Source organism: Pocillopora damicornis, chromosome 6 (assembly GCF_964200805.1).
Source record: "Pocillopora damicornis chromosome 6, jaPocDami1.2, whole genome shotgun sequence".
In the NCBI taxonomy this organism is placed as follows: domain Eukaryota; kingdom Metazoa; phylum Cnidaria; class Anthozoa; order Scleractinia; family Pocilloporidae; genus Pocillopora; species Pocillopora damicornis.
In genome coordinates this window covers 5,616,449-5,640,647 of record NC_142675.1, presented here as the reverse complement: position 1 = coordinate 5,640,647, position 24,199 = coordinate 5,616,449, and the positions used below count along the sequence as shown (strand labels likewise).

The 24,199-nt window shown below is 40.0% G+C and overlaps 5 protein-coding genes and 1 pseudogene across 6 annotated transcripts; 2 read left to right on the top strand and 4 right to left on the bottom strand.

The window, feature by feature from the left end:
• The first annotated feature begins 1,022 nt into the window (after positions 1-1,022).
• On the top strand, positions 1,023-5,454 carry LOC149043625 (uncharacterized). The gene is made up of 3 exons (XM_089210416.1): positions 1,023-2,239; positions 2,378-2,422; positions 4,519-5,454. Exons 1-3 carry the CDS (start codon positions 2,126-2,128, stop codon positions 4,675-4,677), a joined length of 318 nt encoding a protein of 105 aa, XP_089066542.1. The 5' UTR covers positions 1,023-2,125; the 3' UTR covers positions 4,678-5,454.
• Positions 5,455-6,046: 592 nt separating this feature from the next.
• Positions 6,047-12,218, bottom strand: LOC149043624 (angiopoietin-related protein 7-like). Of its 2 annotated transcripts, XM_089210410.1 has the most exons (4): positions 12,088-12,218; positions 9,426-9,485; positions 7,920-8,309; positions 6,047-6,435 (listed from the first exon to the last, which is right to left on the bottom strand). In XM_089210410.1, the coding sequence occupies exons 1-4, from the start codon at positions 12,143-12,145 to the stop codon at positions 6,128-6,130; spliced, it is 816 nt and encodes a 271-aa protein (XP_089066536.1). In that variant the 5' UTR covers positions 12,146-12,218; the 3' UTR covers positions 6,047-6,127. The 2 variants fall into 2 exon arrangements, with proteins under 2 accessions (XP_089066536.1, XP_089066535.1); XM_089210409.1 differs by lacking the exon at positions 12,088-12,218 and having other exon boundaries at positions 9,426-9,689.
• A 1,935-nt stretch (positions 12,219-14,153) lies between these two features.
• LOC149043623 (uncharacterized) lies at positions 14,154-15,770 on the bottom strand (the record flags this gene model as incomplete). The annotated part of the gene is made up of 1 exon (XM_089210093.1): positions 14,154-15,770. A coding segment is annotated over one exon (564 nt), but the record flags the coding sequence as incomplete, so codon positions are not given.
• Positions 15,771-16,021: 251 nt separating this feature from the next.
• On the top strand, positions 16,022-17,612 carry LOC149043622 (uncharacterized; annotated as a pseudogene).
• A 583-nt stretch (positions 17,613-18,195) lies between these two features.
• Positions 18,196-19,944, bottom strand: LOC149043621 (uncharacterized). Its single transcript, XM_089208744.1, has one exon. The coding sequence runs from the start codon at positions 19,822-19,824 to the stop codon at positions 18,862-18,864; it is 963 nt and encodes a 320-aa protein (XP_089064870.1). The 5' UTR covers positions 19,825-19,944; the 3' UTR covers positions 18,196-18,861.
• Positions 19,945-20,222: 278 nt separating this feature from the next.
• LOC113677415 (uncharacterized) lies at positions 20,223-24,132 on the bottom strand. Its single transcript, XM_089210092.1, has 2 exons — positions 24,114-24,132; positions 20,223-22,081 (listed from the first exon to the last, which is right to left on the bottom strand). Exons 1-2 carry the CDS (start codon positions 24,130-24,132, stop codon positions 21,270-21,272), a joined length of 831 nt encoding a protein of 276 aa, XP_089066218.1. The 3' UTR covers positions 20,223-21,269.
• Positions 24,133-24,199: the final 67 nt, after the last annotated feature.

Below are 24,199 nucleotides of genomic sequence, written 5' to 3'. Positions count from 1 at the left end.
GTTAGCCCGTGGTAGCTCTAAGAGTAGCGAGGAAAGAGTTTTTAAACAGGGAAAATACTATGAACCTGTTCTTTTTGAGCAGTCCTTCAAATAGTCCTTCTCAGGACTACACTCAGCCGGACGATCAAACTACACTATTACAGGTGATTTAGTGATAACAACTGAGTTGAAAACGTAAATTAGCCACCGTAAAGAGTTAAAAGGCCGACGTTTCGAGCGGTAGCCCTTCGTGAATCGCTCTGATGAAGGGCTAACGCTCGAAACGTCAGCCTTTTAACTCTTTACAGTGGCTAATTTACGTTTTCAACTCCGTGAGTTCTTAACACTAAATTACGTCTTTAATTCGGACGATTCTTCCGACAAATTCAGTACTGTTTGATAAAGGATCGTATTTACGAGACTGCAATGAGCCTGTCAGAAGGTAAGACATCATATATTTGTATTCATGGCGCGAATATTAGCGTCCTTTTAGCGTCGTTAGCGATTACTCCTGGCTTTATTTTTGGCGTGTGAAGTGATCTGTGAACTCTTTTTCTTTTAAAAATGTCAAGAATTTCCGACCACATCAGCGTTAGCGACAGTTATACTGTGCTACTAGACGATTGAAAGAAAACTAATCATTAAGAGAGCAACTGAGGCAGCGCGATGAAGAAAATGCCTTAAAGTTCGAAGAGTTTTCAAACAAAGTGGACTCTTTGTGTAAACTTGTCGCCGAGAACAACTCGGGCAGCAAGGAAACGGAATCAAAGAAAAGTAACTCAAAGGTCCACGTGCCTATAAGCTGTGCGAAACCAATGAGACATTTTTTATATCTATGTAAAAATATTTATATTTATGACATTTGTATTTTTCAGTTCTTATCCCGTGTATATAAACCTCTTGCTACGTTACTGTGAAAATTAGAAAATCAAGTTAAAGGGTTATGACAATAAAATAAATTCCAATGTATAAAACACGTGTTGTTATATATGGGTCAGTCCTTGAAAGGCATGTGCGGCATCGTTTTACAGAAGCGTAAAATATCGCAAACACTCTCGATACGATTTTTGGCAATACGCACTAACATAGCGCATTACGCTGATGTTGTCACTAGCTCACATTTGTTATAGTCTGATTAGCAAAAGGGAATGTTGCCAAAAAATTCAGACAACTGCAAAATGGCAAATGGGCATGTAAATATTGTCCATTTACGATAGTTTAATAACGCGTAAAGATCGCCTTTCTGATCGCTTTACAGTCACCGTAAAATATCGTAAATATTCTTTAACAAGGCACGTAAAGGTAACGTTTTTAGTCTCTCTGTGATCTTTACGTACTATCGTTTTCAAAGCGTTAAGACATTCTTTACGAGAGCGTAAAGAAGTTCTGTAAGACGCGTATAGAGGATCTTACACTAACTTGACGGCATCTTTACGGATTCGTAAATTTATAATTTCATACTGTGACCACCAGCGCCTTTGTTTGGAGGCTTGGCATGTTAACTCCGCCCACGCTCCTTTAAATCGTGACGATGGCGGCTTGCTTCCTGACGCCTATTTACACCTCGTCAGAAAAAAGGCAGCTAATTAGGGATCATGTAAAAGAACCTCTTGTTGCAGCGTTTGGATCACCCCTGATGAAGGTAATAGACAGGAGTGTCGAAACGTTGGGTCTATGAATTGTAACTTCATTAAATCTTATATATTATTAAATATATAATATCATTATATTATATTAAATATATTTTATATGCACGTCCATTTGTCAATGGTCATCGAAATCCTGCTGCCTGTCGGTAACCATGGAGACAAAGAAGACTAGAGCAGTCAAAATAGTAAGCTAAACTCAAAGATTAGAATAAATCCCAATCTTATCAGTAAAAATATTATACCTGTCATGATAATATACACTTGATTTTGCAACTGTTAAATATCCAAGGCCCTTGAATTCCAAATATGCAAAGCAAATTTTCGAAACTATAAATTTTGTCGATTCTCGCGGGTATCATGATATACCTAATGGAGGTTGAATCCTAAAATTCTGTTTCAACGGGTCCTTTGTTGATTAATGATTCATTCTATGAATCAATTTACGTCCCCAAAACCACGTGGAAACAGCTGTAAGACGGAGTGCGCCCTCACTGAACATGTCTCGCTCGCAGTATGTCACACCAAAGTCTAAAACTCCTCGAGTTAGATCAGTGGGATTGCCGTTAAAATCTGTTCCTGAAGAACAGGTTAAATATGTCTCAGCAGTGATGGTAGGTTGAATATAACAGTATTTGCTCATAACAGTCATTTAAACGCGCAGCATCTTCTTGGAACAGATCCCTATTTGTGCTAATGTTTTGAAGATATTACGAACTTAGTTTGATGTTTTAGCTTTTGTTGCCTTTTAGATTCATCTTTCTACCAGCAGGAGCCGCGAAACAAGTTCAAGCAAGGTAGGGAACATGATAATTTGAACCGTAGCTATTTTGATTTTCCCATGACACTTCGCTTGAGCTAAAAAACAGACAAAAGAAAGCTAGAATATTTTCCTTAACCAAAAGGCTTAAAGAAAATTAGAATAAAAATCTTCGATCTGATTTACAACAGAACTACTGTTGCATCAGCCAGTTTGTACAAAATGTTTGGTTGGAGGTAGTTTTTTTGTTATGTTTACTCAAGCCATTATCCCAGAAACGTCCAAATTGTTTATGCTAAGGAATGTTTGTTCATAATTGTTTGGTTGCGAAAAGAAAAACCAAAGCATGTGCCAAATCAAACTGTTACTAAATCAAAAAACTAAACCAAAACTTCCTGATTCGCCAAGTTTTATTTTTATTTTTTTCATTTTGAATATTTATGTTAATTTTGACAAATTCGTCTCGACGTCTTCGCTGCAGGAACATACTTGTTGAAAAGAATGACAATAAGGTGCACTTGCATAACTCGAAAAAAAAAAGTGAAATGAGATTTCTCTATTGTTGGAAAATTTGCTCTCAAACATGTAGAAGAGAAGTCGGTGAAAAAAGCGTTAGCAATGAACGGTAAGACACAAAGGCTTTTTGGGTATTTATGTGCGTAAGAACCACAAGTGGTTGCACGTGGCAAAGAAAAGAATTATTATAAACAAAGATTTTCCTGAATAATGCAAAAAGAACAGCTTAATTGTTATGTAACTGTGCGAGTATTTCTCATGAAGCCCATTTGTCTGATTGTTTATGGATCACGCTAATTAGGTGTCGATGTTTTTGCAATCGAGTCTAGACATTTTTAGGCACATATAAAACAAAGTTTCGAAAGCAGTATTCGGCTGAAAACGATCCAAAGCGCTAAAAAAACTAAAAAACCTAAATGACTGGCTTTAACAGACTACGATTTATTTTGGAAAGTGGATACTTAAATGATTACACGATAGTTGTGTGTTACTCCGATTAAAAGGTCTAAGTCCTGTTGGAAGTCAAACCGTTAAAACGAAGTCAAACTTTATTAAATATTTTCTTCGGTTTTCTTTGTTTGTTTGTTTTTTTTGTCGAGCGTAGAACAGGAAAACCTGAATCCCAACACATGCGACAAAAAGCAAAAGCATCTCACTTTCTTCAACGACCAAGCTCAAAATTTTCCACCTTTCTTATCTTATTTAAATCAAGGCTCCAAATTTTGCTCTTCAAGGAGGTCGAGTCGGTTGAGACCTGCAGGGGTCGGCTCTCACAAATGGAAGCCAACTGCGAAAAGAAAGAAGACATTTTGAAAGAGACGCTTTTGAAACAAAGAACTGACTCACTCTCAGAACAAAGACACAAAAGAACGGCGCGATATAAAATCTCGAGAATGTTAAGAGCTTCAGCTAACGCGTTCTGCCCACGTACACTGTAAATAAGACTTCGTAAACTGAGTACAGATACTCAACTACTTCTTCACGCTCTCTCTAATGAAGAAGAACTTACTTAGATTTTTACTCAACTTAAAAGGTACTTAAGTTGTGATTTGTTTCCAAACTTTTTGACCTGTTGATGTTAAACAACGGTACATTAATTGCCTTCATTAGCACAGTCTTTTTTGTGGTTTTCTTTCTAAATTAGAGGCAATTATCCTTTGATTATGTGTATTGTCGGCTGAAACAAATCAACATAAATACACGTTTTCGTCTCGGCAAGTTCTTGTTAAAAGTTAGAGCCATGAATTACGAAACGCTTCACAAAAGCTTCAAAAATCCATGACAATTCGCTCTTTGGGTGGATCATATTGATGCACATGAAACTTTTACCAAAATTTTGCAGGATAACTAAGTGATATTCAATATGTTATTTGCGAATGCTTTCATTACAGATGTAAGCTGCAGTCACAGTGAGGTAAAATCCTTATGCGTAATAAACACAGACGCGTGCATGGGAAATGCGTGTAGACTGACTGACTGATTGACTAACTGACCGAGTAACTGACTACCTTACTGACTGATTGACTATCTTGCTGGTCAGTTGACTGACAGAAACCATAAATTGACAAATAAGAATCTTCGCAAAGGTCGCCTTATTACGAATTTCTTACTTCATAGGAAACCATGGCCACCGATGGCGTAAATTCAACACATCAATTTGTAAACAACGACAAAATGGTTCTCCCTCCACCGGAGTTTCCAACCCTGAACTCGCGCCGTGACAGCTCTCTAAAGAACCACTGGTACGTCGATATTGTCAGCGGCTGGAGGACTTAAATTGGAGTTATCAGACAATGGAGGTGGAGTATGCTTTTCTGGAGAAGCTCATGGCAGAACAAAAAGAGGATCTGAAAAAAGCACAAAGCTGGAACAATCGTCTCAGAAATCAGCAAAGAGCGAAGATTGCCCACTAATGGCGGATGATCGGTGAACGTTCCAATAAACTTTTAAGTCAGTTTGTAGTACTTTTTCAAAACATTTTGGTATTATCTGGTAGCCAAGACCTTTGCATGGCTTCTGATGTAATCACAAATATGAGTTATAAGCCTTCGTACATCGATCGCCAACGCATCTTCAACGCATTTATGTTGTACTCAACTATACGGATCATCCAATCAATATTTTTCAGAGAGGTTCACAAAAAAACGCGTAGGGAACTCGGCTTTGGAAATGATTTAACTAAATCTAAACACAGAGAGCGGTTGGATCAAGAGTTCGGGCAAGATAAAATTTCTCCTTGTTAAAATGTAAACTCAAGAGTAAAAGGCTTTTCAGAAAGTGGGACTAATTAAAATTTTCGCTTTTTTTTCACGTTTTTGAGGAAAGACATTTAGTTCGAGCTTGAGATAAGGTTTAGTAATGACGATCCTGTAAAAATGTAGAAAACCCATTTGAGAAAAAAATTTCTCGGTTCTTCCTTCTTTCCATCTGTTTTTATCACCTAGGGTAGATCAGTTCTTGGATCATATATTGAAGATAATAAAATCAAATGTTGGTAAGTACGATTTCAGAAGGATGAGATGATTAAAGCTTAACCATTTTTTTTAATTCCCCCAAGGAAACGATTGATTGGTTGTTTGATTGATTGATTGATGATTGATGGGAGATTTCTCGGGTGTCATCGTATCTCTCATCGGCTGAAGTCGCTGGTGATTACGGTTTGCGTCCATGTCGCACCATCTGTGTAGTCTTCTGCTTTCTTCGGCCTCCTTTTATGTTCTTTTAAACGCTTTTTTATTTAGACTTTTTACTGAATCATGATTTTTCTCTTCGCAAGAATGGTATCGTTTGTAAGCAGCTGCCCCGAATAAACACCCAGAGAGATTTAATGAGCGCCCAGCGCTCCAAATAAGCGGAACTGAAATGCATCAGGGGAACATTAAAATTTCATTACTGGCTCACAAACTATAAATTCACTCCCCTGTGGTACATCGTCACCTTTTGTTATCATGTATTATTTAGTTGCAAAATAAATTAACTCCTTGCTAAAAGTGGTGAAAATTGAACAGGCGCCTAGAGGGTGGGAAAAGTTGTTTAAGATTTGAAACTTAATTATCACAGAAATGATATTATCCGTCATTTCTGTAAATTCTTCCCAAATTACCTTTAGAGAAACAAATACTAAAGCAAATTCTTCAATAACAAGTTTGACTGAAATAACGTATTTTATTAATCAAGAAATCGACTAGATGCCAAGTGAACGATTACATGTGTTCAATAAAGTGTTTTAACACTTAAAAGGTAAATCCACCGGTTTTATTTTCATTTCCGATGTTAGTGGACTGGTGTGACTTGCATCAGTGCCAGATAACATACTCCAGTGAATCTTTAGCTCGCCCAAGGTCTCGTTCATGTTCCTTTTTCTCTTTTTACAATGATGAGCACCATTGAGATTTGACGAAACAGCACAGTTAGTATTGTTGATGTACCACCAGCCTCCAAACATCTTATGGGTACAATGCTTATAAACGTTGTCCCGGGTACGAAACGGGGAGCCGTTATGATCACTGAGAGAATCGCTGACAGTCGCACAATCTAATAGAAATGATAAAACACCAACAATTATAACAATTATAGTGATAAAGTACAATGATAATGATGATGATGATGATGATAATGATGACGATACTCTTAATTTTAAATTTGACTTATATTGGAAACTCTGATTGGCAGAGAGAATTCATTCCATATACAAAATCGTGTGAAGTTGACAGGATACCCGATATCTGCAGCATATATTGCATTTATCAACTCCAGCTCAAAGTTTGCCTGGTTTCCAAGCTCCTTAAGCATGTAGCGTTCTCAAACGTTTTCAAACTCAGAGAGAAGTGAAATTCCCTTACGTTTTAAATTTCAAATCAAAATTTTTTTTTTCTCCATCTCTCCCTTGGTACTCCATTTTGGGTTCACAAGTAGTGCGTGATTTTTACAAATTAGCCAATCGCATCAAAGAATTCTAACCTTAACCTTGATACTGACGTGGATTCTTTCACGTATCTTTTTTTGTTGCTTTTCGGAATTCAAGTTCAAGCTTAACTTGCTATCACTTAAGTTCGTTTCCCCCTTTGTTTTGAAATGTGAAAGTTTCAGATAATTTATTCAAGCTAAATGTCGTGTTTAATTTAACAGGCTCCATATAAATTTTTTTACGGAGTTTGGAGTCCAGCCTCCTTTTCATAAAAGGATTTTTTACACTATCTTGTCGATTTTTATAAAAAATAGCCTGTAATAAAACAATTACTGAACTCTGTTCTCGCATCATATCATGAATTGTCAAACCACGCAGGAGTCTGTGAAATCTCCCTCAGCCCTCGGCTTCCATAGATAAGGTTTACCCGGATACAAATTGCAAGTGTGATAGAAATCAGTTCTTAGGAGAAGCACGCACACATTACTGTAAATATTAATTTTTAATACAACTGTTGCGGCAAACGAACATCAAGGCTCGATGAAATACCAAGAAAATCGTGACCGGAGAAAAATGCCAACCAAATCCAGGGAATATATTACAGGGATATAACTTTAATCAATCTCGTAAACTGTAAACGAATTAAAAAAAGGGACTTATATAATAGATTGTATTCAATTAAACACGTGGCGACTTAACAGCGTAAATGAATCTAACATAATAAAGGAACTAATAAATGAACCAAATGCTGGCTAAACACAAAATATACATACAAATAAGGACGAAAGAGCTTGCTCGAAACGAGATAAACAACAAAAAAGCGAAAACAACTTACATATCAGTCCCTATACGCCGGTGGCTTGAAATCACACTTTATAAATTAACTTTGTATGCACTCCGAACATGAACAGGCGATTAATGAAAGCGGGCGAGAAAAACTATTTAAAGGAATCAAATGGCACAAAGGCCAACTGTAACGCAAATGTCACGCAAGTTCGAAAGTCACGCATTTACAACAACCGTCACCTACATTATACATTTAATGCTTTTCTCATCCTCGCCTTCGTGCTGTTCTAGATAATGATTACCGAGAGAAAGTAGATTGACTCACTTGATTTGTTTCCGAGTTTGAGCCGATACTGATCTTTCTTGTCTCCGATCCCAAACCACAAATATTCAGCGTAGACAGTTTTCCGTTTAGTTACTCCAAGATCTACTCGAAGCCTGTTTTCTGTCTCGTTTTGCGTCAGGCGATGGATCTTCTTTAGTCCGAGCCAAAACTCTCCATTAAGGAAATCACCGAAGCCTTTTTTGTAGTCTGCCCAACCCAGGTTAAAATCCATGCAACCATTCAGTCTCCTCTGAAACACTGTCCACCCTCCTCCGTCTGTGGTTTGGTCACAATACACATTGAAGGCACCTTCACCATCAGGGTCGATTGTGTAAACACCGCTGATCGTTTGGCCGCAGTTGTAAAGCTCGGCGCAATTCTTATAATAAGCTGTTGAGGTAAAGATGGCTTGTGTGGGTTATTTAAATATTGAATGTTTGTTAAGTAAAAAAAAATTCCCATTAAGAGTTCCCAAAAAGAGTCCATTATAATGGGCTCCTAGTTCAATTTGAAATTTCAGGCTAAGGCAGTGTCGGAATGAGAGTAACGATTGTGCCGTATCCCGAAATGTCACCTTGACATGACTGATACACTTCCTCTCCCTCCCTTTCACATACTGTGCTACTTTCACGCTCTGGTCTCTCTCATTTGAATATGTGATATGATCCTATGGTTCTCACTCTCCAAATTCTGTCAGCTTATCGCAAAAATCGACATTTCTAACGTTTCTCGTCGTAATGCTGATCTTGTGTGTTTCAAATTTGCCTTAAAATCAAGGCATTTATATCAAGGCATTTTCCGCTTTGAAAAGCCTCATTATGTCCGGAAAATAACGGGAAGGATACAATAAGGATAAAATAAGTTATTGTTTCGTGTTCAATGGGCTTTGTAATCCATTCGTATATCGTTCCCGTTATTTTCTGGACACAATGAGGCTTTTCAAAGCGGAAAATGCCTTGATTTAAATGCCTTGATTTTAAGGCAAATTTGAAACACGCAAGAGAAGAAATAAAGTTTGGACAACACAAGTAACGAACATTGCAGGATGTGAAAGTCCATCTCAATCCCCCAATCTACGATTTTCTTTGCCAAAATACCGCTACTGAAGAACACCGCCACTCCCAATCCTCCCCTCCCCTCCCCCCTCAAGGTATCGACGGGCGCTTCAAAATGCCCACGGCTTAGCGTAACAGGATGACTCTAAAGTTCTGCAAAGTATAAAGAACAAACTCACTCCAATACATTGAAATTACGAAATACGATTTATCTCTTTTCTCTCGCATATGGCAAAGGAGATTTTAACAAGAAATTAAACGAGATTGATACAATACCGAAAATCACGGTTTGTCCGTTTCAAACCAAACTTCTGCAATATAAAATTTGCAACCTTGATTCTCTAGCTTCCTTAAAGAACGCAGCACGCCGCTCCAATGTCGCTTCTGTTTTCCTCAAGCGTTTCCTATACTCACTAGAAATAATCACCAACTTTTGCTGGGAGAATCTTACCTTCTTTCCAGCAGCTACCGGTGCTCTTCTTGCGGTCTACCACAGCGGCACTCGTTGAAGCTAAATTTTGGATCAACGCAAAAACAGTCACAAGCAGTAAATTAGGAGCTAGTCGTAAAGAACTCATTAGGCAATGCACCGGCTTCCTCCGGTTATTAGACGCAGATACAGTTTTGAAGGAAAGTATTACCGAACGCAAAGTCTTAAGGGCTAACGAGGGGGTCACTACAACTGCGTTTTATACCGCACATCAGTCGTCTTAAGCTGGCATTTATACCTCCTTAGGCGGTTGATTATCCTTTTTCTGGAATACTTGGGTTATTGTCATACCTCACGTAGAAAGTAAACTGAATTGATAAATAAATAAACTTACATGGTTTCTGCAGTCTCACTTTGCGGGGGACGCCACGGCTATACGTAGGCTCACTGAAGTGATTAATGAAGCCTCATATTAAACGCCACAGGGCAGATTTTAGGTTAAGAACTCATTACCGAATTGGCGTCACGTAGCACTTTATAGTTACTCAGGATCATTCAGTTACATGGGATCATTCACCACATTCACCACAATCTACAGCTTTTCACTAATTTTCCAAAGTCGATGATGGCATATTAGTTTCACCGATATTAAGGATGAAGTCAGAGTAAAGAAATAGCTCAGAAAAACGTAACAATGTAGAACTATGTAGCACTGTGGCAATGCTTACTGTAAATTACAGTTTTAATAAAGTGCCACCTACGTTACTTATCGTTAATTTGCATAACTAGTGCTATCAAGCGTGAGACAGTAACATGAATTTTTTTTCCTTTTATTTCTAGAATTTTTTAAGAGAATTAGTGCCGTAAATCCAAAAAGCTTATGATTCCGCTCAAAAAAAGCAGGTTCGTAGTATTTTCCCTGTTTAAAAACTTTTTTCCTCGCTGCTCTTAAAGCTACCACGGGCCAACCACACTATATTTTCGTGGTTAATAATTGTTGACATAGGACTAACAAAATCTAAATGGTCATGAATAAAGCCCTGAAAATTGCAAATTTAAATTACATCTCGGTCTGAATATCTCTATAAAGTTAAATAAACTGTTAATCAACTTATTTGTGGTATTTCTTTTAGCCTTCATTGGCCGTTTGAAGTGTCTTTTACCAAATTACTTTTGGCCGAAGGCTGTTGAGAGAAGGGAGACAACGCTTGCAACTTAGTGGCCGCCAGCCGCGACCTCCCCTACTTCAAACTGGAATTAATGCCTAAAAATCTCTCCTAACTGGTGACGGTTGTTGATCTCTGAGATATTGCTCTATGTCTTTGCCAAATTTGAGCTTCATCCCTCAGACATTTTCTGAGAAAATCGATCCTGAAATGAAAGAGTGTATCTTTCTAAATATGATCGGTGCCAAACTCTGCGACCAAAGCATGCAGGCCGTTTCAAATTTTGTGCAGCAACTTCTCGTGGCAGCCCTCCGTGGTTCAAAACCAGGCCAAGCGCTGATTGCTTAATTTGAAAAGGCCTTCATCCTATCCTTCTACCGTTCCTATTTCTACAAGAACTTAAAATATATTGAAGTTCACACGGCAACCAGCTGGACAATCAGACATGGTTTGATGCTACTCTGGTTTACAGATTTAATGAATGTAACCCAAGAAGTTACAATTCATAGACCCAACGTTTCGACACTCCTGTCTGGTGCCTTCACCAGGGGTGAACTAAACGCTGCAACAAGAGGTCCTTTTATATGATCTCAAATTAGCTGCCTTTTTCTTTCTGACGAGGTGTAAACAGTCGTCAGGAAGTAAGCCGCCTTCGACACGATTTAAAGAAGCGTGGGCGGAGTTGAAGTTAAAGTTGCTCAAAAACCTTTTCAGACTTTAGGGCATATTTTCGCCAAACTTAAGGAACCTATCACGAAAGAAAAACGAACCGACGCCATTTATTCAATTCGCAGCCATGACTGTGACAACGAGTACATCAGACAGACCAAACGTTAGTTTGGTACACGTTTGAAAGAGCATCAACAAGCGGTTTTCTTTTACAAAAAGGAAAATTCAGCTTTATCGGAGCACACATGCCCAACTAACCATACAATTGAGTGGGATAATTCTAAAATTATCACCACTAATTGGCGTTACCCACAGTATGAAATCGCAAATTTACGCATTTTTAACTTGGCTTACGTAAAGAAACGTAAATATAAAGCCTCTTCTTTAGGGACAAGTTCCACGTTCCGTAAAGATGCGTAATTGCAAAGGAAGTGTAAAGACTGAGTAAAGGATATTAAATGTTCGTAAAGGATAAGGATCAAGATGGATATAATTAACCACTTTCAATTTGGAGAAATACTCAAAGAAGTGAAATAATTATGGCTCATCCATCTTCAGTAGAATTTTCGGGGTATTTTGACCGGTTTCGCTTTTAACTCTTTACGCGTCTTTAATATTCTTTACGCATCTTTACTCACTGTTCTTTACGAACCTTTTGAATTCTTTAGCATTCTTTCCGCACAATCAATCTTTACGCGCCATTAATTCTCTTTACGAATCCTCAACGACCCTTAACTTTTCCTTCGCATAATCAGTCTTTACGTGCTTTTAATTCTTTTTCAACATCTGTATTCTGTCTTTTACACCGGTTCTAAACTTTCTGTTCGCATAAATATGTTTAAACTAACCTTTTTTTAACGCGCGTTCAAACTCATGATCAGGAAGTTGTCGTGATGAGACAATCATGTTTTTTTCCAGCAAATGGACCTTGCAATGACGTGTGGAAGCGTGATGCTCTAATGTTTGTAACAATGAGATTGTCGAACTTTAAGATCCGACAAATGAATGAAGGGGTAAGTTTCTAAAGAAACTGTGGTGCTGCGTCGGTGGGAGAGTATAGAAGGTAATTTAGTGTTAACAACTGGGTTGAAAACGTAAATTAGCCACCGTAAAGAGTAAAAAAGCTGACGTTTCGAGCGTTAGCCCTTCGTCAATCGCTCTGACGAAGGGCTAACGCTCGAAACGTCAGCTTTTTTACTCTTTACGGTGGCTAATTTACGTTTTCAACCCAGTTGTTAACACTAAATTACCTTTTAAGATCCGACAGTCAATGGTTTTAGTCCTCGGGAGGTTTGATGAAGAGTCCCTGGGGACGAAAATACATAGAAACGAGGCTGCCGCAGATCGGCGGGAGAGTATAACAGGTGCTTTAGTAGAGTAAATGGTTTGAACCCGAGGTTAACATGTAATAGTGTAGTTTGATCGTCCGGGTGAGTGTAGTCCTGAGAAGGACTGTTGTCGGTAATGGTGACTGACGTTTCGACAACCTGAGCGGAAGTCAAATCGTCAAGAATTTCCGACCTTTACTCCTGGCTTTACTTTTGGCGTGTGAAGTGATCTGTGGACTCTTTTTCTTTCAAAATGTCAAGAATTTCCGACCACATCAGCGTGAGCGACAGTTATACTGTGCTAATGGATGATTGTTTGAAAGAAAACCAATCATTGAGAGAGCAATTGAGGCAGCACGATCAAGAAAATGCCTTAGTTAAAGTTCGAAGAGCTTTCAGAAAAAGTGGAATCTTTGTGTAAACTTGTCGCCGAGAACAATTCGGGCAGCAAGGAAACGGAATCAAAGAAAGGTAACTCAAAGGTCCATGTGCCTATAAGCTGTGCGAAACCAACGAGACATTTTGTATATCTACGTAAAAATATTCATATTTATGATATTTGTATTTTTCAGTTCTTATCCCGTGCATATAAACCTTTAGCTACGTTACTGTGAATATTACAAAATGAAGTTAAAGAGTTATGACAATAAAATAAATTACAATGTATAACACACGTGTTGTTATATATGGGTCAGTCCTTGAAAGGCATGTGCGGCATCGTTTTACAGAAGCGTAAAATGTCGCAAACGATCTCGATACGATTTTTGGAAATACGCACTAGGATAGCGCATTACGTTGATGTTGTCACTAGCTCACATTTGTTATAGTCTGATTAGCAAAAGGGAATGTTGCCAAAAAATTCAGACGACTGCAAAATGGCAAATGGGCATGTAAATATTGTCCATTTACGATAGTTTAATAACGCGTAAAGATCGCCTTCTGATCGCTTTACAGTCGCTGTAAAATATTGTAAATATTTTTTATACGAGTTTTACAAGGCACGTAAAGATAACGTTTTTAGTCTCTCCGTGATCTTTACGTACTATCGTTTTCAAAGCGTGAAGACATTCTTTACGAGAGTGTAAAGAAGTTCTATAAGACGCGTATAGAGGATCTTACACTTCCTTGACGGCATCTTTACGGATTCGTAAATTTATAATTTCATACTGTGACTACCAGTGCCTTTGTTTGGAGGCTTGGCATGTCAACTCCGCCCACGCTCCTTAAAATCGTGACGATGGCGGCTTGCTTCCTGACGCCTATTTACACCTCGTCAGAAAAAAGGCAGCTAATTAGTGATCATGTAAGAGGACCTCTTGTTGCAGCGTTAGGATCACCCCTGATGAAGGCACTAGACAGGAGTGTCGAAACGTTGGGTCTATGAATTGTAACTTCTTCGGTTACATTCATTAAATCTGCAAACCAGAGTAGCATCAAACCATGTTTGATTGTCCACATGGTTGCCGTGTGAACTTTAATATATTTTATATCGATGCATGTTTCGAAGAAAAATGTGTTTTACGTGAGCTCTGCCCGAAAAAGATGTCCCAACGTGAAGAAAATGCTAGAATAAACACAACAGATGATTTGGAACAATTTGGCCACAAACTGTGGCAGTTTTAATTAAATCAATTATAACTAAGTGATAACAAAGAGCGGAATATCTGAACTTATCAACCGATAATGTCAACGTGGGGCGACAAAAAACGCCACCACGAAACACAATGGATAAGGCTAATGATAAATTGTATAATTAAAGAAATATTGAGAACCCGTTGGAAGGTGATAGGGGTGGTGGAGGGAAAAAATTTCTTGAGCAGTTGACGTTCGAATGGCGAGGGATAGAAGGGCGAATCAAGGAATTTCTCCTGGTTTTAACATAGCAAACTCCGCCCTTACCACCGATTGGTTACTGTTCGTACCTGGTACAAACCTCCCAACGGGTTATCATATAAACATGCCCCGACATAAAAAACATTATGTCTAGACATAATGTTTGTCTTTATATCGATGCATGTTTCCAAGAAAAACATCCCTTTACGTGAGCTCTGCCCGAAAAAGATGTCCCAACGTGAAGAAAATGCTAGAATAACCACAACAGATGATTTGGAACAATTTGGCCACAAACTGTGGCAGTTTTAATTAAATCAATTATAACTAAGTGATAACAAAGAGCGGAATATCTGAACTTATTAACCGATAATGTCAACGTGGGGCGACAAAAAACGCCACAAGCCACAAACTGTGGCTGAAGCCCCACAAAAACGAACAGACACGACAAATACAAATGAAAGAAAGAATAAAAATGCAAAGCTCACGTAATGGAGGGAAAGCAACTCTACACAAAAATCCATGAAGACTGCAGCCCATGTCTGAACAGTCCCATGTGACTAAAATCAAAGAGAGAATGCAATCCAAAAACGGCAGCCACTTGTCTGAACCCCCTGGAAAGCATTCAACTCATCGAGATAAGTAACATGAATGACCTAAAGTTATAAACAAGAAGTGGGCAAAAAACACTAAAACATTTAATGTAACGGCAGAAAGCCTGCAAAAAAGCAGCCACTTGAAAAACCGGCATAACAACAACTTCGCAGCCCTTGACTGAACGAAGTGGCGCCCAAGACTGTAATGGTCTATCAATTAGTAGTAAGAATTTCGGAACGTAAATAAACTTTAAATGCATCCGATTTCCAGCGGCCAAGCGCACGAATTTGGGCATCAGAAAAACCATGGTCGGCAGCATGACAAGCGCCACCAATGCGAAAACTATGGCTTTTATAGCGGCTAAGATCGAGACCACAGTACGTTAAACACCTCTGAAGTTCTGTGTTGAATTGATGTAAAGACACAGGCGAAAAATCAGCGTTACAGAAAAGTGGACCCGACCGATCGCCGCGAAGCCTAGTATACTGCAAGAGAGCAGTAACTGGGCAGAGAGAAGGAACGTCTTCTCGAGCAAGCAAAATGTGAAATGGCCTTTTGGAAGGGTTGTGTTTGTATTCGGAAATGCTAATTTTCGCAATATGGGGCAGGCCGTTACAAGTCAAAAAGGTCAAGCTGTGATATTGAACAACTGATGAGCCCAAATGCGTGCTCTTGACGACAAGTTCGCCAATGCGAAATAGACCATAGAAAGCGACTAAAAATATTGTCCCAAAAAGAGAACATTGCCATGCCGAAGAGTTGGTGAAATCCAGAGACCGTACACGTACAAGTTGATGTTACACAGGCTTCGTCACGGGAAGACGAACGTCTGCAGCTCGTTGCCGACTTAATGCTGTCAACAACTTCTGAATTAAGGGCCTCTTCATATGAGCCCGGTAACCGGGCTGGCCCGGTTACCGGGACGAATTTTGTCGTCTGTTCATATGGGAAATTTCAGCCCGGTTACCGGGATGAAAAAGAGTCGAAAAGGGCGCGAAACGTGGACTGAGGCCCTGGGAACGAGTTTGAGCGCGAAATTCAAGAAAGTAAACAAAGATGGTGCCACGTTCAACAGTTATATCGTTCGCTCCCATCGTAGCGTTATCAACGCTCGTAGCTCTAGTGCTACAACTTCACGGGGTCCTTTTGCTATGGAAAATACATCAAACCAGGCAGATTGATGCAATCCGGATCGGCTTGTTGCGGAAGAAAAGTTATTTCTTCCGAAATGTAAATCAGCTGAAGCAGAGAGATTTGTACAGAAAAAAACGAAGTTGTTGGCATAAACCCGGTCGAACTGACTTGTGGTGGAAAAACATCTGGACGGGAGTAGCACCTGAAGAATGTTGGAAAGAGAACTTTCGGATGTCAAGGGCTGCTTTTGTGAACCTGGTATCGGAGCTAAGGCCATACATTTCACCAAACCCAAAGTCACCTAACCACAGGGCATTGAGTGCAGAAAAAAAGGTTGCAGTTGCATTGTATTTTTTAAAAGACACTGGTTCCCTGAGAATGGCAGCCAATAGTTTTGGAATAGCACTCAACACTGCATCAGCTGTTGTAAATGAGGTTTGTCAAGCTATTTCAAACTATCTTGGCCCAAAATATCTCCATCTTCCTGAAGATGAAGAAAGCATGAGGGAAAAGGTAGCAGAATTTGAAGCCAAATTTGGCATGACACAAGCTTTTGGTTGCATTGATGGGACGCACATTCCAATTCAGTGCCCATGAGAGAACTCACAAGATTTTTTCTGCTATAAGCAGTTTTTTTCATTAAGTGTGCAGGCTGTGTGTGACTATAAAGGCTCCTTCATGGATGTTGAATGTAAGTGGCCTGGAAGTGTCCACGATGCAAAGGTTTTTGCCAATTCTTCCATCAGTGCCAAATTAAGAAGTAATAAATTGCCCTGTACATTTCAGACTCCAATTCCAGGTGGTGTCAAAATACCTAATTACCTCATTGGTGATCCAGCTTATCCATTGCTTCCTTTCTGCATGAAAGAGTATGATTCATGTACCAGTAATGAACAAGTTGTTTTCAACAACATGCTGCGTTCTGCCAGGAACCAAATTGAATGTGCTTTTGGCCGGCTTAAAGCAAGTTGGTCCATACTCACTACAAAAGTGGACTTCAAACTTGAGGCAATACCAACAATTATTTATGCATGTTTTGTATTACATAATTATTGTGAGAAGCATAACATGTATGTTGATCAGGACTTGGTTGACTCGCAAATTCAACTTATGAAGGAAAATGAAGATCAGTTTAAAAACACTCCTGATCCAATTTACTCTTGTGATGTGGGAGAAGAGAGTGTTGTGAGGACAACACTCACACAATTAGTACTGAAAAATCTTTAACGTAGTACTTAAACTTTACCCTATTTACATGTATTGCTGTACTTAGTTTAATTAACTTAAGGGGGGAGACCCTTAAATACAAAATGCATGCTATGGATGATCTCTAACTGTCATATCTTGAGCTCCCTTAGTATCCTTGATTTAGTTTTTGGCCATATTTGTTCTATTGGAGGTCGCCTTCACTTTCGGTAGTCATGATCATATTTGGTAAGTCACGTAACCATAACACAAAAACCGTATAAACTCACACAGCTTACATCTTTCCCCAATGAAACAAAAGCCAACGGGTAGAGTGCATTCGGTGCAAAATTTGTAGAATGGATTTGTTAAAATGTATGTTATTGAAGAAGCTATGACATCACAAAAACTTCATGACGTCATAGCTTTTTCAGTAATGCGAATTTTAACAAATCCATTCTACAAATTTTGCATTTGAATGCACTCTACCTGTTGGCTTTTGTTCCATTGGAGAAGGATGTAAGCTGTGTGAGTTTATACGGTTTTTGTGTTCTGGTCACGTGACTTGCCAAATATGGTCATGACTACCAAAACTGAAGGCAACCTCTAACAGAACAAATATGGCCAAAAACTAAAGCAAGGATACTAAGGGAGCCCAAGATATGATGGTTAGAAGTCATCCATAGCTACCATTTTGTAGTTAAAGGTCTCCCCCTTAATTTGCTAGCTGAACATTGTCAAGACATGAAAGATCCTAGCATATAACAACAACTTGATATTCTTGAACACAAACTAAGGCCACTTGAATGTTGGTAGTGTTCACTGACCAGCCCCTATATGATCAGCCAAAACCGATTCATATTACAGTGTAGGTACTGTAGGTGGCACTTTTCAAATTTAATTGTAACTATAAATTTCCATTTTTTGAACTAGTGTATTGGTTTCAGTTAATTACAAAGAAAAATTTTAACTTAAAATATTTGTCTTAAACAGCACTCAGTACCAGTAGAAAAAATATAGTTGGGAAAATAACCAAGTAGAGATGTAATAAGAAATCCTTTTCTGAAACATCCTCAGATTTGTGCAATCAGGCAACTATGAATACTATAGTGAGCAATCCAACTGTGGATTATGGCCTGAATTTGTCAAACTCAGTATGAAAACTTTAACAACAACACGTACTGAGGAAGTCTGAAATTTTATTGGATACACTAGAATGCTGTTTGAAACATTTTCTGTGGGCCAAATTATGCCAAACAAGGCTGTTTACATTTGAAAAACAATGAATAAAAAATACTTTTAAAAATAATTATCAAAAATTCCCCACTGATAACAGATTAAATCAAAACAAGGCAGGGCCTTCTCTGAGTATTAAAATTGAATTAAATATCAACAAAATGCAAATGTTGGCAGAAAAATGGAAATTGGCAGGTCAACTTATTTGCCCATAGAATAGAAAACTCTGTCAGTTATTTCCATAGCATCAAGTTGTGTTTGTATATCTATATACAATATAGATCTATTAGACAATGTCATAATGTCATAACTCTATGGTTGATAATAAAAGCTTCCACTGCTTCCTGGATCTTGCTGGCTACCATGTTGGCTAAACAGCTGGGCATAAACACCCTCAGCAGCCTGAGGTGCAACTTGCATTGGGTTTTGATAGAACAAATTCTGATTTACAGGTGCACGTACTGCATAAGGTTGTTGCAATGCTTGTGATAGCATCTCGATTGATCGACAAACTCCTGCACCTAGATCAGTCATAGCTTTACTAACACTTTCAATACTATGAGAAAAACTTGCTGTAGACTCCCGCATTGCCTCAGCAAGGTCCTTTCGAAATTGGGCATCTTCCTTAGCTTCTTTAAAAAGCAACCCATCCCTCTGGGCAGCAGAAAGCTTTTTTTCCAAATGCTTTCTTTTGTTGTCGATTAGCTTTGGTACACAGTTAGCTTTGCGTTTGTTACCAGGTGCCACATCGCCACTTGCACTACCCCCATCATCTCCAGGGCCTAGATCACTTGAACCAGCTGAAGTACCTGCAGTTTCCAAATCCAAACTTAAGCTGTCATCTTCTGGATTGTGACATTGGACAACTTCATTGTCTTCCAGAAAATCATCTCCTCCTACACCATAAGAAAGGGGCTCTGTTCCGGCAGAACCACCCCACAATGTTATCAGTTTGTCGTAAAATTCGTAAACAAGTTTTCCACTGCCACTCCTACTTCCAGAAACTACAGCTTTAGAGAAACTCTGCCTGATTTCCTTCACCTTTTCCATCACTCTCTTCTGTCCTTTCGTTATCATATCTTTTGACTCTTTTACACGATGCTTTGCTTTGGCCTGCTCTTCCTTTGAACGGGTTTTGAAATCATCCGGTAACTTGAAAGCAGCCACAGGACCAAATATAGATTCATCGTCCTCATGAAGCTTCGCCATGTCCACTCGCAGTTCTTGGTACTGAATTTGTTTATCGGCGTCGAAATCAAGGTTTCTATAGGCCATTTTTTATTTGTATTCAAGTAAACAGTCGATCAACTGCCTTACCGTGTCTGTTTCCCAACGGAATCTCTTCGAAGTCAAGGTGGAAGACACTTCGCCATCCGCCGTGTTTGCACGCGTTGTAGGTCGCGTGAGCTGCGTTCCGTTTAGTCAGCGTCCTTACAAGGCATGCGTAGTTGAAAAATTTTCATCCCGGTAACCGGGCTGGAGTGTTCATATGGGAAAATATTTCATCCCGGTTACCGAGATCTCGGTTTCTACAACCGAGATCTCGGTAACCGGGCTGGCCCGCCTTCTCATATGAACACATCGAAATTTTTACAAAGGAAATAGGAGTGAGGCGAGATCTCGGTAACCGGGCTAGCCCGGTCAACCGGGCTCATATGAAGAGGCCCTAAGAAAGATTTGGTGGGGTCACGTAAGCCCTTCAATTTGTGTACATAAGAAATAGCCGAAAGGTAGGAGTTACCCCGGTAAAAGTGGATCGTCTTAAATTTTTTCTGCACGGCTATGACTCTGCGTTAGCTTCTTATCTTATTGACGGTTTTCGTTTTGGTTTTCGAGTTCATTTTGTTGGTGAACAGCTGTCTTACGAATCTCCTAATCTTAAAAGCGCTATAGATCAACCTGATTTAGCCAGCTTATCGTCTGGAAGTCGCGCCTCCATGCGAACGGAGTCTAAAATTATTCCTGCAAACTGCAAAACTGAATCCGGACCTACTGTTTTCTCGGGGGCGAGAGGAACGCCAATATTTTCGTACAAAGAAACAAAATTCGACAAGTCGCGTGTGCATTGGTCTTTGGTCGGTGCAATGAAGAGAAAATCGTCTAAAATGTGTAAAACGGACTGAGCTCCGAGATGGTAGATAGAAATCCACTCAAGTGCCGTCGATACAGCTTCAAATATAGCACAGCTCGAACTCAATCCCATCGGCAAAGTCCTATCAAAATAATACAAGTTTTCCCACTTCAAACCTAACAGGGAATAATCAGCAGGATGAATAGGAATTATGCGAAATGCAGACTTAACAGCTGTTTTGGCCATGAAACAACCCAGCCCCAATCGCTTAATCGACTTGGATGCATCACCGACAGACGCATATTTCACTGTGGAGTAAATGTCAGGAATGAGGTCGTTGACCGAAGCACCCTCGGGGTAAGATAAGTGGTGAATGAGACGACATTCGCACGGATCTTTTTTGGGTACAATGCCTAAAGGGGATGTACGAAAACTAGGAAAGGGCGGGGTTGTAAAAGGACCAACAATTCTCCCAGCCGCGCATTCCCTACTTAACTTGGCTTTAACTAAATCAGGTTGATCTATAGCGCTTTTAAGATTAGGAGATTCGTAAGACAGCCGTTCACCAACAAAATGAACTCGAAAACCAAAACGAAAACCGTCAATAAGATAAGAAGCTAACGCAGAGTCATAGCCGCGCAGAAAAAATTTAAGACGATCCACTTTTACCGGGGTAACCGGGGGACTGTGTAGAACCCAGTGCTTGAGTCGGGCCTCCTTTACCCTTACCTCCGAAATGGGGTGTGATTGCTTGAATGGCACATTGACTGCCTGGGTGTTTTGCTCCACATTTAAAGCAGGAGTGGTCATATTGGCAGCCAGAGCAATGCTTCCCGGCTTGAAAGGCCCAGCAAGTTCCCTTTGGAAAAGGGGGAGATCGAGAGCGTTGACGAGTTTGAGTCTGAAATTTGTTTGTGAACAACTGTGGCCTACGAAAACTGTTGGCAGCTCGTAGCCTTAATTCCCAGTGTATTTGGTCCCATGAGTAAAGTGCTAGGTTCGATTGTCTGATATAGCGAAATTGTTCGTCATACCAAAACCAATCGCCTGATTTATAAGCCAAATCTCGCACAACTTCGCAATATTTCATTAAACTTGGAGTTTCGCTAGAGAAGCGCTCCGCATAGACTGAGACAAAAATATTAAATGCCGAAGCCCATTGATGTATCGAAGTAATCCTTTTGTTGGATTGTGAGGGCCCGAGCGTGAACTGTGGCGAGCGCTGCGGCCCAGCAAAAGGCGTCATAGATAACGAATATTTGCCTTCATTTTGAGGGGAGGAAAAAAGCAATGCCCCAAAGTCTACATATTCGTTTGCCCATATTTTGGCTTTAAGTTTAGCACTAACCCGGGCGGGAAGACCCACCGCAATACTAGTAAAAATCTGCTGGGGTTGTGGTTCACCCAAACCCGCTTTAGCAGGAACGCCTCCCCTCAAACTGCGGTAGAGTTTAAAATGACCTAAATTAATAAAAAGGCAGCTATGTTATCCCCAGGAAATGCAGCCTGAAGGGCTTCGGAAACGGCGGCAGAAATGGTGCTTGATAGAGCGCCGACATCCAAGGAGCTGTTCTTGACATTCTGGGAATGGCTAGCTGTGGAACTCATAGCTGGAAGTGAAGGTGTTACTTCACTTATCTCGGATGGGCTGGTTTTCTTTGTTCGTTTGGCCCGTTTAGGACGGTCATTCACAACGGCAGAACGTTTTCTAGGAGGCATAACTTACAAAGGGAATGTACAAAAATGGGAGCATAAGACAATAAGAAAAAATCTCGAAATCTACCGTGTTATGGCAAAAATTAATAAAGCACATAGCTACAGACAGTGCTGACAACTCTATTGTCTATTGTTGTCTGGTGAAAAACCGATAGCCTGAGATGGGCCACGCTTGAGACGGGAATATAAGATATGGAAATACAGCAAAGGTATCAGTTGTAAACCATTACAAGTATGGATGTTGTACATACGTGAAGTAAAAAGATCATAGCAAATCAAAAAAGTGAGAGAGCAGGTAGCCACAAAAAACGCCAAGTTCAACAAACAAGTGTGCTGAAACTGCACAATACAGAACAATAAGCTAACGCTTTATCACAGTACCGAGTGCATTGGACACTTTCCCCTAAATTAGGGGATGGTCAGAAAGGGTTGTACACTCAAATGGTAAAGTGAAAGCACAGCGTAAAAGAAATACCAAGGTCAAAACGATACCAAGATCGTAAATAACATATTTGGTCCACTGGACCAACAAAAACAAGCCTGCCAAGAGGAAAAACTTCCCAAAAATAACATAAGAGGCAAGGCAAAAACATATATGACATAGGCCTGGTTCAAAACAAAAAATGTGAACTGGCAATAAACATCGAAAGAAATACGCTGCTTCTCAAATAAAATGCGGGGTAAGAAACCGCCGATAAAACATTTAAAAAATGCATTGTCCTGCAGTAGATGCTTACACAATAACTGGCAGATCATGAAGCTTCCGATAAAGCTCTCCAGCATCCTAAAATGGCTCCCCTCAAACTGCGGTAGAGTTTAAAATGACCTAAATTATTAAGGTGGACATCATCACGGTGAAGGAAACGAGATTTGCTGTTCCAAAAACCCCTGTGTTTCCAGTAACAAGCATATGGAATAGGTTCCAAAACCACTCTAAGGTATTTGAATAAAGTGTTTGCTTTGTTATTAAACAGAGGCGCGTTCTCGCGATAAATGGTTTGGCAAACACAAATTCTTTTAACGCTATAAGAATCGTATAACAAACGAACGGGATCCTCTATAGCAGACCCCGTTTCTACGGCAGATAACGCCGTTAGGTCGTTCGTGCCAAGCTGCAAAATGACAATATCGGGAGCAAATGATCTTACGACTCCGAGGTCAAGTTGCCTAGTTTTTGCTACTGTCCTTCCCCCTATCCCGTGCCATTTGAAAATAAGGTCGTCGCCCAAGTTAAAATTCTCCAGGAAATCGCGACCGAAATGAGCAACAAGAAAACGAAACGGGTCTGCCTAATGTGCGAGCCAGCGAGTCATGCGAGTCACTGTGCGAGCCATGCGAGTCATGCGAGCCAGAGTGCGAGCCATGCGAGTCATGCGAGCCAGGGTGCGAGCCATGCGAGTCATGCGAGCCAGGGTGCGAGCCATGCGAGCCAGGGTGCGAGCCATGCGAGCCAGGGCGCGAGCCATGCGAGTCATGCGAGTCACTGTGCGAGCCATGCGAGCCATGCGAGCCAGGGTGCGAGCCATGCGAGCCATGCGAGCCATGCGAGTCATGCGAGCCAGGTTGCGAGCCATGCGAGTCATGCGAGTCACTGTGCGAGCCATGCGAGCCATGCGAGTCAGGGTGCGAGCCATGCGAGTCATGCGAGTCACTGTGCGAGCCATGCGAGCCATGCGAGTCATGCGAGCCAGGGTGCGAGCCATGAAAAATGAAAAATAAAAATATATCAAATAAAAAATTAACATGTATGTAAAATATATCGTACAATACTACTTACTCATGAGTCTATGCGCCATTTTTGATTGTTTTCAAATCCAGTTTCTCTCGGACAGAAGTATATATTAGAGCCCATTCCTTTAACGC

Excerpts from the sequence above, each read along its gene's own strand:
- LOC149043625 (XM_089210416.1), top strand. The coding sequence starts at position 2,126 with ATGTCTCGCTCGCAGTATGTCACACCAAAGTCTAAAACTCCTCGAGTT. Across the intron at positions 2,240-2,377 it reads AATATGTCTCAGCAGTGATG|ATTCATCTTTCTACCAGCAG; the intron begins GTAGGTTGAATA and ends GTTGCCTTTTAG. Across the intron at positions 2,423-4,518 it reads GCGAAACAAGTTCAAGCAAG|GAAACCATGGCCACCGATGG; the intron begins GTAGGGAACATG and ends CTTACTTCATAG.
- LOC149043621 (XM_089208744.1), bottom strand. The coding sequence starts at position 19,824 with ATGGCCTATAGAAACCTTGATTTCGACGCCGATAAACAAATTCAGTAC.
- LOC149043624 (XM_089210409.1), bottom strand. The coding sequence starts at position 9,552 with ATGAGTTCTTTACGACTAGCTCCTAATTTACTGCTTGTGACTGTTTTT. Across the intron at positions 8,310-9,425 it reads CGGTAGCTGCTGGAAAGAAG|CTTATTATAAGAATTGCGCC; the intron begins GTAAGATTCTCC and ends TTACCTCAACAG. Across the intron at positions 6,436-7,919 it reads CAAACTCGGAAACAAATCAA|ATTGTGCGACTGTCAGCGAT; the intron begins GTGAGTCAATCT and ends CATTTCTATTAG.